The sequence below is a fragment of the Poromitra crassiceps genome, assembly GCF_964638095.1.
Source record: "Poromitra crassiceps genome assembly, contig: HAP1_SCAFFOLD_196, whole genome shotgun sequence".
Lineage (NCBI taxonomy): Eukaryota > Metazoa > Chordata > Actinopteri > Beryciformes > Melamphaidae > Poromitra > Poromitra crassiceps.
This window is the reverse complement of record NW_028152189.1, coordinates 25,001-47,356: the sequence shown is the minus strand read 5'-3', so window position 1 is coordinate 47,356 and position 22,356 is coordinate 25,001. Positions and strand designations below refer to the sequence as shown.

Genomic DNA, 22,356 nt, shown 5'->3' with positions numbered 1-22,356 from the left:
CACAACTTTAGCTGGAAACCACATGTCAGATATATCAGGTCCAAGTTAGCAAGCACTGTGGGGATTCTATGCAAAACAAGGCACTTTTTGAACATCAAATCATTGCAAACACTGTACTGTACACTCTTCTTACCATACTTGACTTATTGTGTTGAAGTATGGGGAAACACCTATAGAAGCAACTTACAGACAATATGCAACATGCAAAAGAGAGCAATAAGGATAGTGAATAAGGTAGGTTATCATGAACACACAAATGTACTGTTTCATAAATCAAAGACGCTGAAGTTTTGGGATCTGGTGGAGTTCAAAACCGCCCAAACTCTGTATAAAGCGCGACATAATTTACTTCCTGGTAATATACAAAAACAGTTCAGTGATAGAGAAGGTGGTTATGAGCTGAGAGGGAGATTGAATTTCAAACAACCAATTGTTCATAGCACTCTGAAGAGCATGTGCGTATCTGTCTGTGGTGTGAAACTGTGGAATAAATTACCTGACGAGATCAAAGAAAGTAAAAATCTTGTGCAATTCAAAAAAAAGTATAGAAACATTATTCTGGAGAAGTATAGACGTGATGGTACATAATCAGGACTTATGGGTCACTTGTATTTCCTGTAGAATGTTTGGTATTAGCTATGTATGTGTAATTATATGTATATGTGGTAGGTAGCCTATGTGTGTATGGGCATGTATAAAAAAATTAGGAGCATGTGCTATTTGTGTGTGTAAATCAATGCATGTATGTATCCATGTGTATGCATATGTACTGCATATGTTTACATATAACGTAAAGGAAAAAGGGTAAGGGCATTTAATAAGCTAGCTAGCTTCAGCCCTAAAACCCTTTCGGTCAGCCTTATGTATCTTTTGTTTTTTTTCTGTGTTTTTTTCTATTCTGTGAATATTCTTTTCTTTCTGATCGAAATAAACTAACTAACTAACTAACTATTACATTTGACCACACCAACACCAACATGAAATGATACTATTTTCTTTCCTTACTTGTGTCTTGTATCGGCTCCAACAGGGTTGCGAATGATAAAGTATGTATGTAAAAGGGTTAGGGTTAGTGTGAAAGCTGCTTCTGGGAAAAGTCCACTGAGATATGCACGGGACAGGAAGACTGTTTCTCATCATCTTGAAGCACTTTATTGTCCATTGTGGCTTTTGAGCAAACAGAAGAGTGAGGGCGGGATCAGGACAACATACAGAGGGCGGGATCAGGACAACATACAGAGGGCAGGATCAGGACAACATACAGAGGGCGGGATCAGGACAACATACAGAGGGCGGGATCAGGACAACATACAGAGGGCGGGATCAGGACAACATACAGAGGGCGGGATCAGGACAACATACAGAGGGCAGGATCAGGACAACATACAGAGGGCGGGATCAGGACAACATACAGAGGGCAGGATCAGGACAACATACAGAGGGCAGGATCAGGACAACATACAGAGGGCAGGATCAGGACAACATACAGAGGGCAGGATCAGGACAACATACAGAGGGCAGGATCAGGACAACATACAGAGGGCAGGATCAGGACAACATACAGAGGGCAGGATCAGGACAACATACAGAGGGCAGGATCAGGACAACATACAGAGGGCAGGATCAGGACAACATACAGAGGGCGGGATCAGGACAACATACAGAGGGCGGGATCAGGACAACATACAGAGGGCAGGATCAGGACAACATACAGAGGGCGGGATCAGGACAACATACAGAGGGCAGGATCAGGACAACATACAGAGGGCAGGATCAGGACAACATACAGAGGGCAGGATCAGGACAACATACAGAGGGCAGGATCAGGACAACATACAGAGGGCAGGATCAGGACAACATACAGAGGGCAGGATCAGGACAACATACAGAGGGCAGGATCAGGACAACATACAGAGGGCAGGATCAGGACAACATACAGAGGGCAGGATCAGGACAACATACAGAGGGCAGGATCAGGACAACATACAGAGGGCAGGATCAGGACAACATACAGAGGGCAGGATCAGGACAACATACAGAGGGCGGGATCAGGACAACATACAGAGGGCAGGATCAGGACAACATACAGAGGGCAGGATCAGGACAACATACAGAGGGCAGGATCAGGACAACATACAGAGGGCAGGATCAGGACAACATACAGAGGGCGGGATCAGGACAACATACAGAGGGCAGGATCAGGACAACATACAGAGGGCAGGATCAGGACAACATACAGAGGGCAGGATCAGGACAACATACAGAGGGCAGGATCAGGACAACATACAGAGGGCAGGATCAGGACAACATACAGAGGGCAGGATCAGGACAACATACAGAGGGCAGGATCAGGACAACATACAGAGGGCAGGATCAGGACAACATACAGAGGGCGGGATCAGGACAACATACAGAGGGCAGGATCAGGACAACATACAGAGGGCGGGATCAGGACAACATACAGAGGGCAGGATCACAGAACATACAGTAGAATTGAGTAGTTTGACCTACTTGGTGAGAAGCACAGACACGCTACAGCAAAAAACAAAACTTGCATCACTGAAAAGAGCAAGCTTCTGACTTGTGCTTGTCTTATATGTAGAAAACACATGGAGAAGAAAAACAGTATACAGTATCATTGGCACAATACATATTTTCCCCATTTCATTTAAGTTATATTTCAATCAGGAGAGACTAGAGACCAAAGGATGAATAAAGTGATATTTATTACAATAAAGTGAATAATTTACTACAGAAAGAATGTTGAGAATAAAGTATTGTTATTAGTCTTTGGCGGTTAGACACCGCAGGGAGATGTTGAGAGAGCTGCACCAGCCCAGATCAGCATCCAGATATATCCCCCTGCAGTGTCTAGATACTGGTGGTGCTGGTGATCTCCTTCTGAGACTCATGACTCTTCCGACTGAGGAATGGGATAGGACTGCGATGACCGGGAGGAGAAGGGGAGGAGGAGGGTGCGAGCCTGACAGCAGCGATGATTGAGAGGCTGAATGAGACAGAAACAAGCATATTTAAGGAACCCGCCTCCAAGCAATTGGCTTACGACTGGGTTGTGGAGCAACGTGATAGGGTGAGAGGTGATCAGAGCAGTGATGTGACACTATGCAATTGGTTAACAGAGACTGGGCGGCAACCAGCTGATTGTTCATTGAAACCCAGAAATTGACATGATCTTGTGAGTAGATTGAAGAGTGGAGATATAAAGTGCATTAAAGAAGTGTAAAAGATATTATAGTCTTCCTGCTTGAACTTACGTTGAGAACTACATTTCAATCAGGAGAGACTAGAGACCAAAGGATGAATAAAGTGATATTTATTACAATAAAGTGAATAATTTACTACAGAAAGAATGTTGAGAATAAGTATTGTTATTAGTCTTTGGCGGTTAGACACCGCAGGGAGATGTTGAGAGAGCTGCACCAGCCCAGATCAGCATCCAGATATATCCCCAAAAGAGGTGCAGCTCAGATCAGCATCCAGATACATCCCCAAAAGATAGGCGAAAGCCCAGAAAACACAGCACTATGAATTTCCCAAATGGAAATGAACTTACCAGTAAGAGACGAACAGGCAGTAATATCTTACCAGGAAAGCGTGATCACTGAGGGATTAAACATAATTAAGCATGGCAGAACATATCATTGATTAGAAGCAGCAGAATTTCATGAATGAAAACAAGAGCATCCTGAAATTAGCATTAGGAGCATAACCAGCAATGCGAGTCTGTTAGGAACTGACCTGCATGATTAAAGTCAGCAATGACCCAAGACAGTAACGACTTGCTTGATGCTCATAGCCAGTAGCTTATACATTCACCTGAATAAGACTTATCCCGGGCTTGACCTCGTCAACCGGTAGCTTATACATTCACCTGAATAAGACTTATCCCGGGCTTGACCTCGTCAACCGGTAGCTTATACATGCACCTGAATAAGACTTATCCCGGGCTTGACCTCGTCAACCGGTAGCTTATACATTCACCTGAATAAGACTTATCCCGGGCTTGACCTCGTCAACCGGTAGCTTATACATTCACCTGAATAAGACTTATCCCGGGCTTGACCTCGTCAACCGGTAGCTTATACATTCACCTGATAAGACTTATCCCGGGCTTGACCTCGTCAACCGGTAGCTTATACATTCACCTGAATAAGACTTATCCCGGGCTTGACCTCGTCAACCGGTAGCTTATACATGCACCTGAAAAGACTTATCCCGGGCTTGACCTCGTCAACCGGTAGCTTATACATTCACCTGAATAAGACTTATCCCGGGCTTGACCCCGTCAACCGGTAGCTTATACATTCACCTGAATAAGACTTATCCCGGGCTTGACCTCGTCAACCGGTAGCTTATACATTCACCTGAATAAGACTTATCCCGGGCTTGACCCCGTCAACCGGTAGCTTATACATTCACCTGAATAAGACTTATCCCGGGCTTGACCTCGTCAACCGGTAGCTTATACATTCACCTGAATAAGACTTATCCCGGGCTTGACCTCGTCAACCGGTAGCTTATACATGCATGAACATGTCAGCCTTGACATGGGGTCAGCACTGACCAGCATGATAGTTTTAAGGTCAGCAATGACCAGCATGACTATGTCAGCCTTGACATAGGGTCAGCAATGACCAGCATGATAGAGTTTAAGGTCAGCAATGACCAGCATGATTATGTCAGCCTTGACAAAGGGTCAGCAATGACCAACATGATAGAGTTTAAGGTCAGCAATGACCAGCCTTGACATGTCAGCCTTGACATGGGGTCAGCACTGACCGGCATTATAGAGTTTAAGGTCAGCAATGACCAGCATGAATATGTCAGCCTTGACATAGGGCAGCACTGAGCTTAATCAGCTGTGGATGAAAGTCAGCATTGACGTGCACTGATAGCATTACAGCTATGTGGCTATGAATTTAGGATGAAAGGACAGTAGACCTGCAGAGTTAGCACGACAATTATCACAGCCCAATAAAATCCCCAAAAATGTTAAATTGTTGTGCGTTTTTTTTTTTTTTTTTTTTCTCTTCCCTCTCCATTATCAGAATCTATATTTATTATTAATAAAAATGACATAGCGGAAGAAGCTGAGCACTTGACTAGTTTTAATAGACCACCACCACCAGTCATATGCAAGCTTACCTAAGCTTTTAAGGCTTTAGAGATCTTTGAGCATTGATGATAGCCATTGCATCAGGACGCACGTAGGAGGCATATGCAGAAGATGACCAACGGCCCATCTGTTGAAGGGATGCTGTTGAAATGCCCTGTAAGGCCGCAGACGTTGCTGCACCAATCCGAAACGAATGCCCTGAGTATTGCTTTGGGGGTACATACAGCAGGCATATGCGAAACTGACCAATGGCCCATTTGCTGAAGGGAGGCTGATGATTCCCCCGGCAAGGCTGCGGAGTTTGCAGAACATAGGCAGGTTTATTATTAATATATTATTATTAAGCTATGACCTGAAAGTTAAAGATTAGAGAAGGCATCCGTTAATGAAAAACAAAAGAGCACCCATGAGGCTAATATTAGTTACCAAGATAAGCTTTGCAGCATTAGATCAGAGCATTTAGATTATGAGAGCAAGCTGCCGAGACTGAAGGTCAGCAATGACCTGCACAGTTAGCCAGCAGTGGCCCAAAGGTCAGCAATGAACCTCGCCATGAGAAGCAACATCATAGTGTGAATTCCCTTAAAAGTGACACCATGACACAACGATAGAACTGAAAGCAAATTAAATTAATAGAAGACCTGTAAAAAGCTGTGATTCTCTTAAAAGTGACACCATGACATGACAAGTGTATGAGTGTGCTGCTTCACAACTTTAACGCGGCTGCTGAAAGCTTAGGACAAACGTAATTATTAGAATGCTGGATGAAATGCAAAATTGTGAGTGCCGTGACTGACTAGCTTAACATATCTTATATTGTACAATGCTGGAATGAACAAGAGCACAATGATCAAGAGCAAAGCAATAGGTTGCATGTAAAATTAACTTTACATGATGCAAGGGGGATTTGAGAATGACTCATGGATGTTGACAACTATAGAATTATTATAGCCTGCTTAGAAGTTGCAGCATCAACAGACGAATTAGCCAGCAATGACTAAAAGCCTGCAATGATCTGAGAAATTATTATGATTGCAGCCAGCAATGGCCAACAGGTCAGCAATGACCTAAACAGATATTCATTTAGCCTGCAATAGACAACCAGCAATGACGGGGCAGCAAAGTTCCTTTTATAAAATGTGATTGAATTTCATTGAATTCCAGAAAACTATCTTCATAATGAATAGCTTTAAGCCAGTGAACTTGCAAAAATCCAAGACTATGAAAAACTCTGAGCTGAAAATGATGCAACTGCTGCTTATTCATTTGCTTTTAAATATATACTGAAAGCCAGGCAAGTGTGTTTTTGGATTGCAGGTTGAAGAGAGCGTTCATCCAGATTACTGATTCGGCCTGCTTGCTGAACAATTTAAGTAAAGAATAAACCATACAAACAATTTGATGTGGCATGAGGATTACATGCATGAATGCCAGCTGCTGAAGCTGGTTTATCAATGAATTGAGTGAAAAAAGCCTCTACAATGATGCACATCATCATGAAGCCATTAGCAGCATGTGAGCTTCCCAATGTGAATTAACACCAGTCACTGAAGCTGGCTGCAGACAAGAATATGAGGGCAAGAGACAACACTCTTTATGCTTTAAACAACTGCCCTGGTGCCATTTTGGCTTGAACCAATGGGCAACACTAGGATGATAATAGCGACATGGCATCCACTCAGAGGTGGTCTTCTATGAACCAAAATGGCAGATTGCTGCTGTTGCAATTGAATGACACTTCTTACAGATTTCTGGCAAGACGGCATTCGCTTCTCCTCTTTGACTGTTCAGACCCGAATCCGTCCGGAGCATGTTATAAATATAGTCACGTTATAAACAACTAACCAATGCTGGTGGCCCTTAAGGAAACAATGATGCTCGACATAGTTAAAAGTTATACAATTTGGTCATTCAGTGGCATTTTACCGCCATGAAAAGTAATGTTAGCTGCTAGCATTAGCCACAGTAGCCGACTACCCATACTGCATTACATTATCCAACACCCGAACGGCTCACGTTGCTTTTAATGCATAAAACAAAGCCGACATACAATGATTCACATTGAAGAACACCACGTGCAAAACCACCGTAACGTAACGAAGTACCAAAAATCCATTCAATTGAGGCCCCACAAAAAGCAGGTTTGAACCCATAGAGGGCACCTTGTGAAACTGATAAAGATTGTAGAATATCTAGCAGTTTGGTCTCAGATGTGAAATTCTGGCCAGAATTCTAAACAAACCACCCCAAAAACCATATATTGGTTAAAGCTGGAAAAATGTTTTGGGGTTAGTTAGAAACATTAATGACATGATAAACTGCTAGGCAAGATAACGCACAAATTTAGAATGCAAAATGAAAATTGCAAATGTGACTCAGAGAATGTAGCCTATGAGCTGCTTGCTGCAAGGAAATACATTTAAGTTAGAATTTGACCATACAAACGATTACATTTATGATGCTATGAGAATTACAGGACTCATGTCTTGCGTCGGTTTAATAATGTGATTGAATGAGATACTGAATAAACCCAATCAACGCGTGAGCTTCCATGCTGCGTGTGACTTCCATGCTGTATGAATGAAGCCTGCTGCTGAGGCATGTGCCTTGCGAATGCTGAATACTACCCGACCAGAAAAACGCTTGAAACGGAGCATGAACTACATCTCCCAGCATGCTCGGTGCTGCTCTGGTCTCTTGAGTACTCACGTCACCTTCAACATTACCCGGAAATGCAAGCTGCGGTGTTTTGATAAGAAATTCGTGTGAAAAATAGGAATACCTTGCTTCTGCGTGAGAGAACTTTGCATCTGGCAATCTTGGATTAGACAAAGCAAGGAGTTTCAAGGACTGCTACTGCCGACTGGATTTTCAGTGACCAGGAGGAATCTCCCTGCTTTAGTGCTGAATGAAATGCAGCAACCACGTCAGGGGACGAGAGGCACATCATTCAATCATACATCGCCCGAGAATTAGAGTGGCTACAAACTTTAACAGCAGCGCGACCAGCAACGCTTGATTACGTCATTTGCAGACTGCAACGATTTAGCAGGTAAGCCTGCCTTGCAGCATGATAACATTTAGCAAAGCCGAACTGAGCAGAACACATTTCCTTGATATGAAGCAGCGGTGTGAAGCGACATATAGTAGTATAAGTCACTACAGGATCGAACAGATCCTCAGAATCGCTCATGGTGAGTTGAACCAATGCAAAATACACCGACAGCAAAATATATGTAGCGAGCAATCGCCATACAACCTGATGCGAGCCTGACAGCAGCGATGATTGAGAGGCTGAATGAGACAGAAACAAGCATATTTAAGGAACCCGCCTCCAAGCAATTGGCTTACGACTGGGTTGTGGAGCAACGTGATAGGGTGAGAGGTGATCAGAGCAGTGATGTGACACTATGCAATTGGTTAACAGAGACTGGGCGGCAACCAGCTGATTGTTCATTGAAACCCAGAAATTGACATGATCTTGTGAGTAGATTGAAGAGTGGAGATATAAAGTGCATTAAAGAAGTGTAAAAGATATTATAGTCTTCCTGCTTGAACTTACGTTGAGAACTACATTTGCCATTGTTTAGTCAGCATACGTGTAAGGAATAGTAATTTGTAAATCTGAAAATGTGAAATATTAATATGGCAGATAAAAGTCTCCAACACTCCAGAGTGCACAAAGTAAAACGGCTTCTTAGCAGTGTAGAAGAGCTATTCTTGAATTTATTATTATTATTATTATTATTATTGACTTGGAGGCATCGTGTCTAATACAACATGATACTCTATCAAAATGTCCAGACACTTGTGCCAAGGTGAGGTCTTATTCAGGAGGGTCTGTACTTTAGCAAAGCTGCAGTCACTTCGGATGGCATGTTTGGTAATTCAACCTCCATCTGGCAAACTATAATTTCATGATTTATTGAAGGAAACTCGTCAACCTTTCATTTCAAGTAACCTTTGGCTGCCCTTCATGCAGTGAGGTTCCATCACACTGCCAAGTCTTTCCAAAAGGTCACAGGCATGCAGACATCAGACATCAGATCTCAGTTACAGTCTCCACTCTTTGACTTTCTAAGAGTTGGGCTAGCACCAGCGAAAGTGGTCTAGTTACAGTTATTCAAACGATACTGTACTTTGCAGGGAAATGCATGTAGAGAAGAGGCTGACGCAGTGCTAACAGAATTGATTGGACTCACAGGTAATGTAACAATTCATAATACATTGATCCTTTTATATGGTCCCAAAATGCTGACAGAAATCAAATTCTAAATTTTTTTTGTCTTTGTATTTTTTTTTGTTCTTGTGGTAAAATTGACATTTTACATTTTATTTGAGTTAGGTCAATTTGAAATGAACATAATATAGCTCTGTAACATCGTTAACAACATCATCCCTATTCTGCGTTCTAATTAATGAAATGAGACAGGAAGTATGTCAGGTCATAGCGTGGCGGGCAGTGCAGCCCCAAGCCCTGGCAGAGGGCCAGAAGTCGCTGGCAGGCGTTCTTCCCGCTGTGGTCGTCCCACACTCCCACGTTACAGAATGGCACATCGTACTCCCCGGAGATCAGTTTATCGTCAGCAGCCAGCTCATTGAGCCACAGCGCTCCCTCCTGGTGCAGGCTGCGCAGACGCTCGGGGCTGGCCGTGCTCCTCAAGGCCTGAAGGTGCTGCGACACCACACACATGACCCCTGCAAAGTGGCCTCTAGAGGGCAGGTCTGTGGCCGAGGGCAGGCGGGGCCGCACGCCACACGCCACCATGAAGGCTGCCATGAGAACGTCCACGCCGTACAGCTGCAGGATCCAGTCGCGCAGGTAGAAGCCGCCCATGCGTGCGTTGATCTCGATGAGGCGCGGGCCCAGCGTGGTCATCTTCAGCTCCACGTTGAAGACTCCGTCCTGCAGGCCGCAGCCCAGGCAGGTGTGGTGCGCCGCCCGGATCAGCTGGGCGCGCTTGTCTGGAGCCACGCCCGACGGCATCCGAGCTGCCGTCTCGGTGAAGGTGGGGGCGCGGGTGGGGCCGTTGTCGGACACGAAGGCCCCCTCCAGCTGGCCGTCAAACAGCACGAGGTCCACGTCATGCTCGGTGCCGCCCACGTACTCCATCAGGGTCATGGCGTTGCCCCAGCCCAGGCCGATACCTGGGAAGTCGCGTCCAATGCGTTCAAAATGTGCCAGGCTCTCTGTCAGGGAGCCAACTTTCCGAACACCCACGGCTCCGGCTCCATACTCAAGTTTCATCACAGCAGGGAAGCGGACCGCTTGGACTGCTTTCTGCAGGTCCAGAGCGCTCTCCACGTGGAGGCAGGGAACTGCATAGGAACTGGGAGAGGGGGAGAGAAGAGGAACACATTGAAGGAATGAACCTGAATGAAGTGAGGAATTGGAAGGCCACAAGCAGGGGGAAGTGGCTGGTGAGGAGCAGGTGTTCACAGGCTTGTCTGCAATGCCACTGAAGAGATTTCCTGCATCAAAATCAGCCACGGCTTTCAAGCTGTCTCCTTCCCCGCTGACGGTCCCTCCTCTCGGTCCGTTCTTCACGTCGACCTGGCTATCCACCTGACCGGCGGGCTCCTCAGCAGAGACGGGCTGGATGCCTGTGGACTGCAGCAGACTCAGGAGATGCAGGTGGGTGCGGCTCTTCTCCTTAGCGATGCGGATAGCCGTGGGGTGTGGCCCTCTCAGCCCCAGCCTATCACAGACGAGCGACGTCACGACCACACAGTTATCCCAGAAGCACACGCAGCCGTCAGGACGAAGGCCAGAGGATGTCAGCCAATCACAGATGCGGACGCAGTGCTGGTCATCACGGAGGTGGTCTGGGAGGTCAGGCAGGGGCAAGAAGTGGTCCACCATTTTTGAGGCAAAGTGGTTTGGGTCACCGTCCACCAGGAGGATCTGATTTAAAATGGCAGCAAACATGTCAGTTATCCTGCTTGTAATACATTGACCTCACTGAAATGCACCTGCAACAGCCTGTCTACCACAAGTTACACTTTAGGGCCACTTTGCCAATTCTCAACCAGCTTTGAATCATGACAAAATCAGTAGTATGCAAATGAACAATGTTTAACTTCCCTCCATCTTGCCCCCGCTCTCATTTGTAGAACTTCCTGGTCCAAATGAGGTCATTGTGATGTCATTTGGTCGAGGAAGTTCTGCAAATGAAGGTAGCCAGAGCAATAATGATAGTGATCTTGATAGTGACTGTGACAGTAATAGTGACACCATGGTGATCGTGACCGTGACAGTAATAGTGACACCATGGCAAAACCGCTCCAAATGACATCATTACATTTGGACCAGGAAGTTCTGCGAATGAACGGGGAGCTCTCTGTCCAGGCAAGATGGAGAGAAGTTGAGCATTGCTAATTTGCATAATATACACTACTGATTTTGTAATGATGTAAAGCAGGTTGAAAATCGGCGAAATTGCCCTTTAATGTTGCACACATTTAGTCAATCTCTGAGGCAATCACCTTGAGCTCGTAGTGTTTGGCCGCTTCCCAGACAAACTTCTTACTGTGAGCTCCCGCTCCCACCACAAGCACCGTCCTCCCCTGCATCAGGAAGCACTGCGAGCGCGTAAGAGGTGTGAGGAGGAGGGTACCCCGACACGCCTCCTTTTCCATCCTTTGCTCTGGGAAAGAGGAATGGAGACAGAGGGATGGATGGAAGCCCAGCACCACTGGCTTGATGATGGAGCCGTCCGATGTGAACAGCAGGTCCACTCCTAAGAGACAGAGGGAGACTGAGTGTATGGCAGCTGAGATGTAACAGGGCTAGGACTTAATGTGAGAAACAACTCTTTGTCAACATTGAACAGCAAATGATCCTTCGGGGTTTTAGCGTACTTAGAAATCATTTCATGCTTCTTCTTTGTTTGAGCTTTTCATCCATGTGTTACATGAAACATATCACACACACCTCATGTCTGTTTGAGCTTCATCCATGTGTTACATGAAACATATCACACACACCTCATGTCTGTTTGAGCTTCATCCATGTGTTACATGAAACATATCACACACACCTATCATGTCTGTTTGAGCTTCATCCATGTGTTACATGAAACATCAATCACACACACCTATCATGTCCGTTTGAGCTTCATCCATGTGTTACATGAAACATATCACACACCTCATGTCTGTTTGAGCTTCATCCATGTGTTACATGAAACATATCACACACACCTCATGTCTGTTTGAGCTTCATCCATGTGTTACATGAAACATATCACACACACCTCATGTCTGTTTGAGCTTCATCCATGTGTTACATGAAACATATCACACACACCTCATGTCTGTTTGAGCTTCATCCATGTGTTACATGAAACATATCACACACCTCATGTCTGTTTGAGCTTCATCCATGTGTTACATGAAACATATCACACACACCTCATGTCTGTTTGAGCTTCATCCATGTGTTACATGAAACATATCACACACACCTCATGTCTGTTTGAGCTTCATCCATGTGTTACATGAAACATATCACACACACCTCATGTCTGTTTGAGCTTCATCCATGTGTTACATGAAACATATCACACACACCTCATGTCTGTTTGAGCTTCATCCATGTGTTACATGAAACATCAATCACACACACCTCATGTCTGTTTGAGCTTCATCCATGTGTTACATGAAACATATCACACACACCTCATGTCTGTTTGAGCTTCATCCATGTGTTACATGAAACATCAATCACACACACCTCATGTCTGTTTGAGCTTCATCCATGTGTTACATGAAACATCAATCACACACACCTCATGTCTGTTTGAGCTTCATCCATGTGTTACATGAAACATATCACACACACCTCATGTCTGTTTGAGCTTCATCCATGTGTTACATGAAACATATCACACACACCTCATGTCTGTTTGAGCTTCATCCATGTGTTACATGAAACATATCACACACACCTCATGTCTGTTTGAGCTTCATCCATGTGTTACATGAAACATATCACACACCTCATGTCTGTTTGAGCTTCATCCATGTGTTACATGAAACATATCACACACACCTCATGTCTGTTTGAGCTTCATCCATGTGTTACATGAAACATATCACACACACCTCATGTCTGTTTGAGCTTCATCCATGTGTTACATGAAACATCAATCACACACACATCATGTCTGTTTGAGCTTCATCCATGTGTTACATGAAACATCAATCACACACACCTCATGTCTGTTTGAGCTTCATCCATGTGTTACATGAAACATATCACACACACCTCATGTCTGTTTGAGCTTCATCCATGTGTTACATGAAACATATCACACACACCTCATGTCTGTTTGAGCTTCATCCATGTGTTACATGAAACATATCACACACACCTCATGTCTGTTTGAGCTTCATCCATGTGTTACATGAAACATCAATCACACACACCTCATGTCTGTTTGAGCTTCATCCATGTGTTACATGAAACATCAATCACACACACCTCATGTCTGTTTGAGCTTCATCCATGTGTTACATGAAACATATCACACACACCTCATGTCTGTTTGAGCTTCATCCATGTGTTACATGAAACATATCACACACACCTCATGTCTGTTTGAGCTTCATCCATGTGTTACATGAAACATATCACACACACCTCATGTCTGTTTGAGCTTCATCCATGTGTTACATGAAACATCAATCACACACACCTCATGTCTGTTTGAGCTTCATCCATGTGTTACATGAAACATATCACACACACCTCATGTCTGTTTGAGCTTCATCCATGTGTTACATGAAACATATCACACACACCTCATGTCTGTTTGAGCTTCATCCATGTGTTACATGAAACATCAATCACACACACCTCATGTCTGTTTGAGCTTCATCCATGTGTTACATGAAACATCAATCACACACACCTCATGTCTGTTTGAGCTTCATCCATGTGTTACATGAAACATATCACACACACCTCATGTCTGTTTGAGCTTCATCCATGTGTTACATGAAACATCAATCACACACACCTCATGTCTGTTTGAGCTTCATCCATGTGTTACATGAAACATCAATCACACACACCTATCATGTCCGTTTGAGCTCTGAGTCCACCACGGAGCACAGAGCTCATGCTGGACTCTTGTTGCATGATAACGCGGAGGCAGTCCAGGGCAGTGATGGTTGCCAGGCGACGGATTGAGATGGCCATGGCAGGGTCGGTGAAACCGCACTCTGACAGGGTGGTCTCCAGGGACTGGCTCAGGGACTGATGGTGAGAGAGAGGGCTGTCAGATGCACCCACCCTACACACCACCTGAGAGGGAGAGAGGAGAATGAATTTGCAGATTGCACATTATCTAACATTGTTCATACAAAAATACACAGACTTATGAGTCAGCTGAGCTGAAAGTGATATAGCAATTTGGCAAAGAGAAGGAATTTGGGAAACATTTTGTTTGGAACCTTAATGTTTTCAGCACACCATATTAGGTCTCTATAGAGCTCTCAACAGTCACGTGACATGAAAAGACTGCAGTTACTCCTTCAACAAGGAGAGTTTGTTAAGTTGTGCAAGCAAATACAGCTGTGAGCAATTTTCCAGTTCTGGAGAGGGTGGTGGTGAAGGGATAGTGGGAGTACTGGAATAAACAAATGAGTAGGAATATTGGAATAACTCTCCCGGAGTCCCTGTAATATGTTGATAAACTTGCAATCAACAATAAAGAAATGAATAAAAAGAAAGAAAGAAAGAAAGTAGGAAGAAAAGACTGTTTCCAATTGAGTGCATACACAGATTGTTAGTCTTGAATCAGTGAATCTGAGTTTGATGCATCGTGCCTTTGATATGTACCTTGTAGAGGAGCGGGACGTTCTGAGGGGATCGAGTAACGATGGCACACACTCTGAAACACACGTCTGCAATAGAGAGAGAAACACTCTGAAACACAGGTCTGCAATAGAGAGAGGAAAATAATTTGTAGTTCTGCTCGTTATGAACAAAGACTTTCTCTTGACTTCTAGGCCGTGCATAGCACATCTTTGAGTTGATTACACTTCACTTGCATTCCATAATGAGACAACACAATAATACCATTACTTCCCAGAACACAAGTGGCCATTGTCTTTAAGGAACTGTTCTCTCAACTTACACTACGGACAAACAATACAGAAGGCCACTAGCTGCAGCCATTCCTCTCACTGAAGCCCTCACCAGTGTGCTCTTCCAAAGCACAGCTCTGTAGCCTCACCAGTGTGCTCTTCCAAAGCACAGCTCTGTAGCCTCACCAGTGTGCTCTTCCAAAGCACAGCTCTGTAGCCTCACCAGTGTGCTCTTCCAAAGCACAGCTCTGTAGCCTCACCAGTGTGCTCTTCCAAAGCACAGCTCTGTAGCCTCACCAGTGTGCTCTTCCAAAGCACAGCTCTGTAGCCTCACCAGTGTGCTCTTCCAAAGCACAGCTCTGTAGCCTCACCAGTGTGCTCTTCCAAAGCACAGCTCTGTAGCCTCACCAGTGTGCTCTTCCAAAGCACAGCTCTGTAGCCTCACCAGTGTGCTCTTCCAAAGCACAGCTCTGTAGCCTCACCAGTGTGCTCTTCCAAAGCACAGCTCTGTAGCCTCACCAGTGTGCTCTTCCAAAGCACAGCTCTGTAGCCTCACCAGTGTGCTCTTCCAAAGCACAGCTCTGTAGCCGGGCTCCAGGCTTCAGTGCAGGGCAGTGAGCCTCCAGCAGGACAGCCTCCCCAGGCAGCAGGCCTGGCAGCAGCTGAGCCACTCTGCTCCACACTTCCTCTCTGCTGCTCTGGGGCAAATAAACAGCTGCTGCTGCTGCTTGGCCCACAAACCTGCCGCCGCTGCACTTCAGAACCACCTGCATCAGGGCGAGGCAAAGCGTCAGAACGAGGCAAAGCGTCAGAACAAACCATTTCAATGTCATCATTACACTGATTTGATAAACCTGTAGCTTTACAACATTTGATTGCTGGAGGGAAACGGATGATGTTGAAAACAACCAAGGGTACTGTAATTAAACAGCTTTTTTGTGTATTTGTCCTTATTTTAAAGTCAGTAATGTTGCTTTTACTTAAGTACATTTTAAAACATTTTTGAAGTATTCTTTTAATGTTACAATTAAAATAATCTAGTTTGAAGGTGGTCGGACACACCTTGTCTGAGTGCCTCAGAGCCTCGGAATCCAGGAAGGAGTCCACCTTGTTTCTGATGGAGTTCAGGCCGTCCTTCACGGTCGCTCCCAGGTGCACCAGCTCCAGCCCGCCCATGGTGCCTTCCTCCAGCACCGGGTGTCCCGAGGGCACCAGCAGGGCCAGGGTTGGCGGGGTATGAATCTTAGCTTTCTGCAGCAGGAACCGTGCGGTCAGAACGTCGCCCCAAAACCTCCCGAGGGATCCAGAAGTTCCCATCGGGCAGTCCGCGTCACGGGTCACTTCCTCCGCAGAGTACGGGTCACATGAAAGGAAGTAGGTGACCACGCGAGGCGGGTTGAAGCTAGTGAGGAAGGTGCGGCCCCCGAGGTCAAAGGTCACAGCCTTGTGGACCAGGAGGGAGGAAGAGGAGCACGAGAGCCAGGAGGGAGAGAGGCACAGCAGGGCATCTCCTGGAGGAAGGGGGGTGAGAAAGAGACACTCTTGGAGATCCTGCACGGTTTCTCTCGGGTCATGCAAAGTTCAGCATTGAGTGGAATGTGAAGCTCTTGGCACTCACTGTCAATGCACATGTGCACATAATACTAAAGTCTCTAAGGCTACGTTCACACTGCAAATCTTAGTGCTCAATTCTGATTTATTGGTCAGATCAGATTTTTTTTGTTTGGCTGTTCACACTACCGTTTAAATGTGGCCAATATCAGATTCCAGTGTGAACTGCTCACTGTCCTGAACTGATCCGCAAGTCCCGCAAAAGAACAATAACAAAGACGCAACAGTAGATTTATCATCCAAAACCTGGTCAAGTTCACTGTAAAACATGCAGGTGATGCGACCACGATTGCATCATTGGTTTAGCTTCTTTAAACCTGGCATTATAAGGCTCTCTGACATTGCAGCCACATTCAGCCATTTCTTTCTTTATACTTTCAAACACAGACCGGTTACTATTAGGGGTGTGAAAAAATAATCGATTATAAGATGCATCGCGATGCGGACGTGCACGATTCTGCATCGATTCACAAATGTCAAAAATCGATTATTTAAAAAATATATATTTTTATTTTTTATTTTTTTAATAATCAAATATAATGGAAGTATATGCAGTTGTTTATTTTAATTATGGATCATAATACAATGCAATTCCAAATGCACTTTTATTTTAAAAGTAGCCACACAGTGAGAAAAAATAAATCATGTATTGTGGAAAAAGTGATGCATCAATTTAAGATGCATCGAGATCATAGACATCGAGATGCATCGAGATGCATCGATAATCGTAATCGAATTGAATCGTAGCCCTCTGAATCGTAATCGAATCGAATCGTGAGGCCAGTGAAGATTCACAGCCCTAGTTACTATATGACCCCTCAAGTGGCACCCCAAATACTGCCTCTCCACTGACTACCTCCATATTTGCATTCACCGAGTGACTCCGGCCAGTGCAGAATTGTGACGAATGTCCATCTAGTGTGATGTAAAAGTCGCATGAATTCTGATACAGGTCACATGACTGTTCAGACTGAGGTTGCATTTAAAGAAAATCTGACCTGTATCTGATTTAGAACCACATATTAAAGTAACCCAAATCAGAATTGAAAAGATTAGATTCTGTCTGTTATTGTCCATCACTAAAGGGGGGACTATGGATCTGTGGTCGTGCACGTGACTCGTGACACGAGGGAGCAGGGAGGGAGGTGGTCGTGCACGTGACTCGTGACACGAGGGAGCAGCGAGGGAGGTGGTCGTGCACGTGACTCGTGACTCGAGGGAGCAGCGAGGGAGGTGGTCGTGCACGTGACTCGTGACACGAGGGAGCAGCGAGGGAGGTGGTTGTGCACGTGACTCGTGACACGAGGGAGCAGCGAGGGAGGTGGTCGTGCACGTGACTCGTGACACGAGGGAGCAGCGAGGGAGGTGGTCGTGCACGTGACACGTGACACGAGGGAGCAGCGAGGGAGGTGGTCGTGCACGTGACACGTGACACGAGGGAGCAGCGAGGGAGGTGTTCGTGCACGTGACTCGTGACACGTGACACGAGGGCCGAGAGGTTCGGGAACACAGAGACTCAGGTCGAATAGGAGAGCGAGGCGCCCGGAGGGACATTGAGGAGGGCGCGGCCCCCCGAGTCTGGAATTTGTGAGAGGCAGCAATGTGCATCCAGTCTGCCGGAAAGCCATTAGAAGAAGAAGACTGATGACAAAATATCGACTTGAGAGAAAAAAAGGCCAGCACTCAAAAAGGTCATTTAGGCGTTTTAGATAGTTAGCTTGAAGTTGTACAGCAGCACGATTTATCATTGCTGTTGTTTGAAGAAATCGACTTGAGCCAGAAAAACTCAGGTTGAGCGTGCGAAGCCACAGGGCCCCTGGTATTCCTAGCTACCTCCAGGGACCTTGCCTGCCAGCCGACCCTTGCTGGCCCACACTTAAGCACCCCTCCCGGGGTACAGACCTCCAGCCGCAGCCCAGGGACTGTGTGCCCCTGGTAATCCTTTTTAAAACCACGTGCCTAAACACATGAATTGGCATGAGTTTGGTCACATGGTACATCCTCTCCAGAGTCTCCAGCTTAGAAATTTGCATGTGAAGCGCGTGGATTTCTAGTTAGAGTAATTCCTCAGACAAACTCTACACATACAAATGACAGATGTGGCTGTATGATGTACAGTAGAAGACAGTGTAATACAGTAAGACCGTCAAGATGTTCTGTTGCTCTTTACCTGGGCTCCTCTGTCCGGCCTCCAGCAGCAGAGAGAGGTAGGGGAGGGGGGAGCCCAAAACACAGACGCACACCTCTGAGTACTTCACACCTGTAATCATCCACAAGAACCAAGTTATAGTTGAAGAATATTTTCTGCACTATTGAATATATGAATTTGGTGAAATTCATAAGCAATAGAATTCAATAAAATGAAATACAACAATAAAGAAAAAGAAAAATGTTCCCTCCCTCCTGGTGAACAGTGATAATATCATATATCGCTAGATTTTGGCAGGACAGCATCGGATATTACATTTTGGATATCGCCAATATCGTATCAAAATACTGTATACACAGAGTAGGTGGCTGATGCTGCTACTGTGCGTACATGATGGTATGGGAGGGCGGGGCTTTTACTATGCCATCTAGCTGGCTCGTACCCTGTAGCAGGTCCTGTGTTTCAGGCAGCCCGAGCTCCCACAGAGCCTGCTGCAGAGTCCGCTTCAGCGCCTCCTCTGGGCTGGAGGGGCCCCACTTCACGTGCACGCTCCCAACGCAGGGCCCCTGAGAGGAGGGCAGCGTGGGGCGAGGAATGACCACGCCGGGGAAGGACCTGATGGAGAGCTGCAGTGTGTGTGTGTGTGTGTGTGTGTGTGGAGAAAGAGTGCAATGGAAAAAGTATAGGGTCAAAGTGATCAAAAAGATACTAATAAGTCAAATACAACACTGTCAGCCAGGGGCGTTGGAAGTACTTTTAGGTAGGGGGTGCTGCCACCGATTCAACATTGGGGGGGACGGCTGCCGGGGCCCACAGGGCGCCGGAAAATTTGACCACTTTGTCGCCAGATTAGAGGAATATTAATATTAAGATTAGACTGTTGTGTCATTATTCAGTCACCTTTTCTCACTCACCTCCATGTCACCACTTCCTCCCACTGCTGTGTTGGAATCCTCATTCTCTCTCCCACCCTTTTTGGACTTTTAGCCATATTTAGAGGAATATTAAATTTTAAATTAACATTAGGATTATACTGTTGTGATGTCATTATTCAGTGTCTTCTCCTCTTCTCTGCAGCATTACTCAATTTACCCTCAGGACTCAGGGACAGTGATAGCCTACCTGCTATTCCTCCCATATATCCAGGGCCGGATTAATAGTACCATGGGCCCCCGGTGCTATTCATTTTCTAAGCTATTCATTTAGCCTTTCAAGGTAGTCATAAAGATTATATCTTCCAGACTGAAATGTTATAACAGAAGTGGAGTATTGGCCAGAATTACATGAACATTTGGACACTTATTCCGCGGGTATTTTGCATGTTGCGTTCAGGTGCACTGTAAAAAAAAAAAAAAAAAAAAAATTTTTTTTTACATCTCTTGCCACCAGGGGGTGCTGCAGCGCCCACCGCACCGTGCTTCCAACGCCTTTGCTGTCAGCTGCTGCATCATTTGTCTCTGGCGTCCATGGATCCATGGTCAGACGACACCAGCTGCACTCATTCAAACGCAGCGGTTAACTTTTCAGTTGGAATTCAGCCGAACTGGCAGCAAACCCCTTAAAGATAATATCATGAAGACTAAAATGCAGCCTATATATCTCAGTGTTTTCCCTATTGAGATGTCATTCACAATGTCTTTGCTATGTTTCCTTATCACCGATATTTATTTCTATTGTTTTTTTGTTTTGTTTTTTTTATTTTTTATAAGGCCCATTTCCCCCCTTGTGTTTCTTCAGTGAAAAAAGTTGGCCAAATGAAGCTGCAGGGCTAATATTTGAGTTCCAACAAAATAATTTGTATTTCAAAGTAGCATAAGGCATAACATCTATTATTAGTCTTTGGAATAGGCTCATGCCCTTCTAGCTCACTCAAGATGTACTTTGTACATCTTGAGAGCCATGAGCCATGGTACATCTGAGCCATGGCAACTCTCTTACTAAAAGGCTTTGGTTACCTCAAATGACAATGTAGAAAAAACAAATGGCGGAGACAGCTGTCAGATCCTTGTGAATCGATCTTTGCTTATAACTTTAGTACACTGAGTATGACCTGTGTAAATAACACGCAGGGCTAAATTTATGTCCAGCTGACTCTTAAGACCTTCTGCACATGTAGACTTAGACAAGATGCACTGTAACTAATTTATTACGTTTGTGACATTCCAACTTTTCTGTTATCCTCCGATTACACTTGCACATTCAAGGATTGGTGTAAAAGCATTGGTATCTAGACACAATCTGAAGGGCATGATGGAATAAGATCCATTCTCCTAAAAGAAACAATTGATTACATAATTGAACCCTTAACTTACATCCTCTCATTGTCCTTACAATCTGGAGTTATTCCTCAGGATCTAAAAATTGCCAAAGTCATTCCAGTCTATAAATCAGGTGATCCTAAAGATTTAGGTAATTACCGTCCTATATCGATTCTCCCTTGCATCTCAAAAATCTTAGAAAAACTGGTGTATACTAGGATCTCAAACCACCTTACTCTAAACAATATCTTATACCCACACCAATATGGTTTTCGAAAATGTTCTCTACTGAGCATGCTTTATTACAATTAGTTAATAATATATCTACAGCATTGGATGACAAGAAATTTGCTCTTGGTGTCTTTCTTGATCTATCCAAAGCTTTTGATACCGTTAATCATGGAACTTTAATCTCCAAACTAAATAGATATGGGGTTGATGATGTTGCTCTCCTGTGGCTCTCCAACTACTTATCTGATAGAGAGCAGTTTGTTTATATTAATGGTAGCTCTTCCAAGAAATCAAAGATTGTCTGTGGGGTTCCTCAAGGTTCTATTCTTGGTCCTTTGTTATTTTTGATTTACATTAATGATCTAGCCTCCTCTTGTAATCATCTTCTCCCAATCCTTTTTGCCGATGACACCAATCTTATAGCCTCACATCACAACTTTAAATCTCTGATCCAGTGTGTCAATGCTGAATTGTCTATTGTCTCTAAATGGTTTGAGTTAAATAAGCTTACACTTAATGTTTCTAAATGCAACTTCATGATTTTTGGCAATAAAAACAAATATTATGCCACAGAGGATGCTACAGTATTTATAAATGGAAAGCAAATTCCTCAAGTATTAAATACAAAATTCCTAGGTGTTATAGTTGATTGTAATCTAACCTGGAAAGATCATATTAATCTGGTATGCAGTAGATCCATGAAAACTATTGGAATACTGAGAAGGGTGCTTCCATTTATCCACCCAACTTCATATCTCACTTTATACTACAGTCTTCTTTTTCCTTATCTCAACTACTGCAATATTGTTTGGGCTGCAACCTTTTCTTCATACACTAGTAAATTACTCCTTATTCAGAAGAGATTCCTAAGAATA

At 44.6% G+C, this 22,356-nt stretch overlaps 1 protein-coding gene across 1 annotated transcript in view; it reads right to left on the bottom strand.

Moving 5' to 3' along the window:
• Window positions 1-8,772: 8,772 nt before the first annotated feature.
• Window positions 8,773-22,356, bottom strand: part of LOC310770724 (carnosine synthase 1-like) — a 14,704-nt gene continuing 1,120 nt past the window's right edge. Inside the window, exons 2-9 of the mRNA XM_083663444.1 lie at window positions 19,435-19,618; window positions 19,014-19,103; window positions 16,295-16,743; window positions 15,789-15,999; window positions 14,985-15,049; window positions 14,216-14,447; window positions 11,624-11,877; window positions 8,773-11,042 (exon numbers count right to left, since the gene is read on the bottom strand). Coding sequence (XP_083519570.1) covers window positions 9,549-11,042; window positions 11,624-11,877; window positions 14,216-14,447; window positions 14,985-15,049; window positions 15,789-15,999; window positions 16,295-16,743; window positions 19,014-19,103; window positions 19,435-19,618 — 2,979 coding nt within the window. The 3' untranslated portion in view covers window positions 8,773-9,548. The remainder of the gene's footprint in view (window positions 11,043-11,623; window positions 11,878-14,215; window positions 14,448-14,984; window positions 15,050-15,788; window positions 16,000-16,294; window positions 16,744-19,013; window positions 19,104-19,434; window positions 19,619-22,356) is intronic.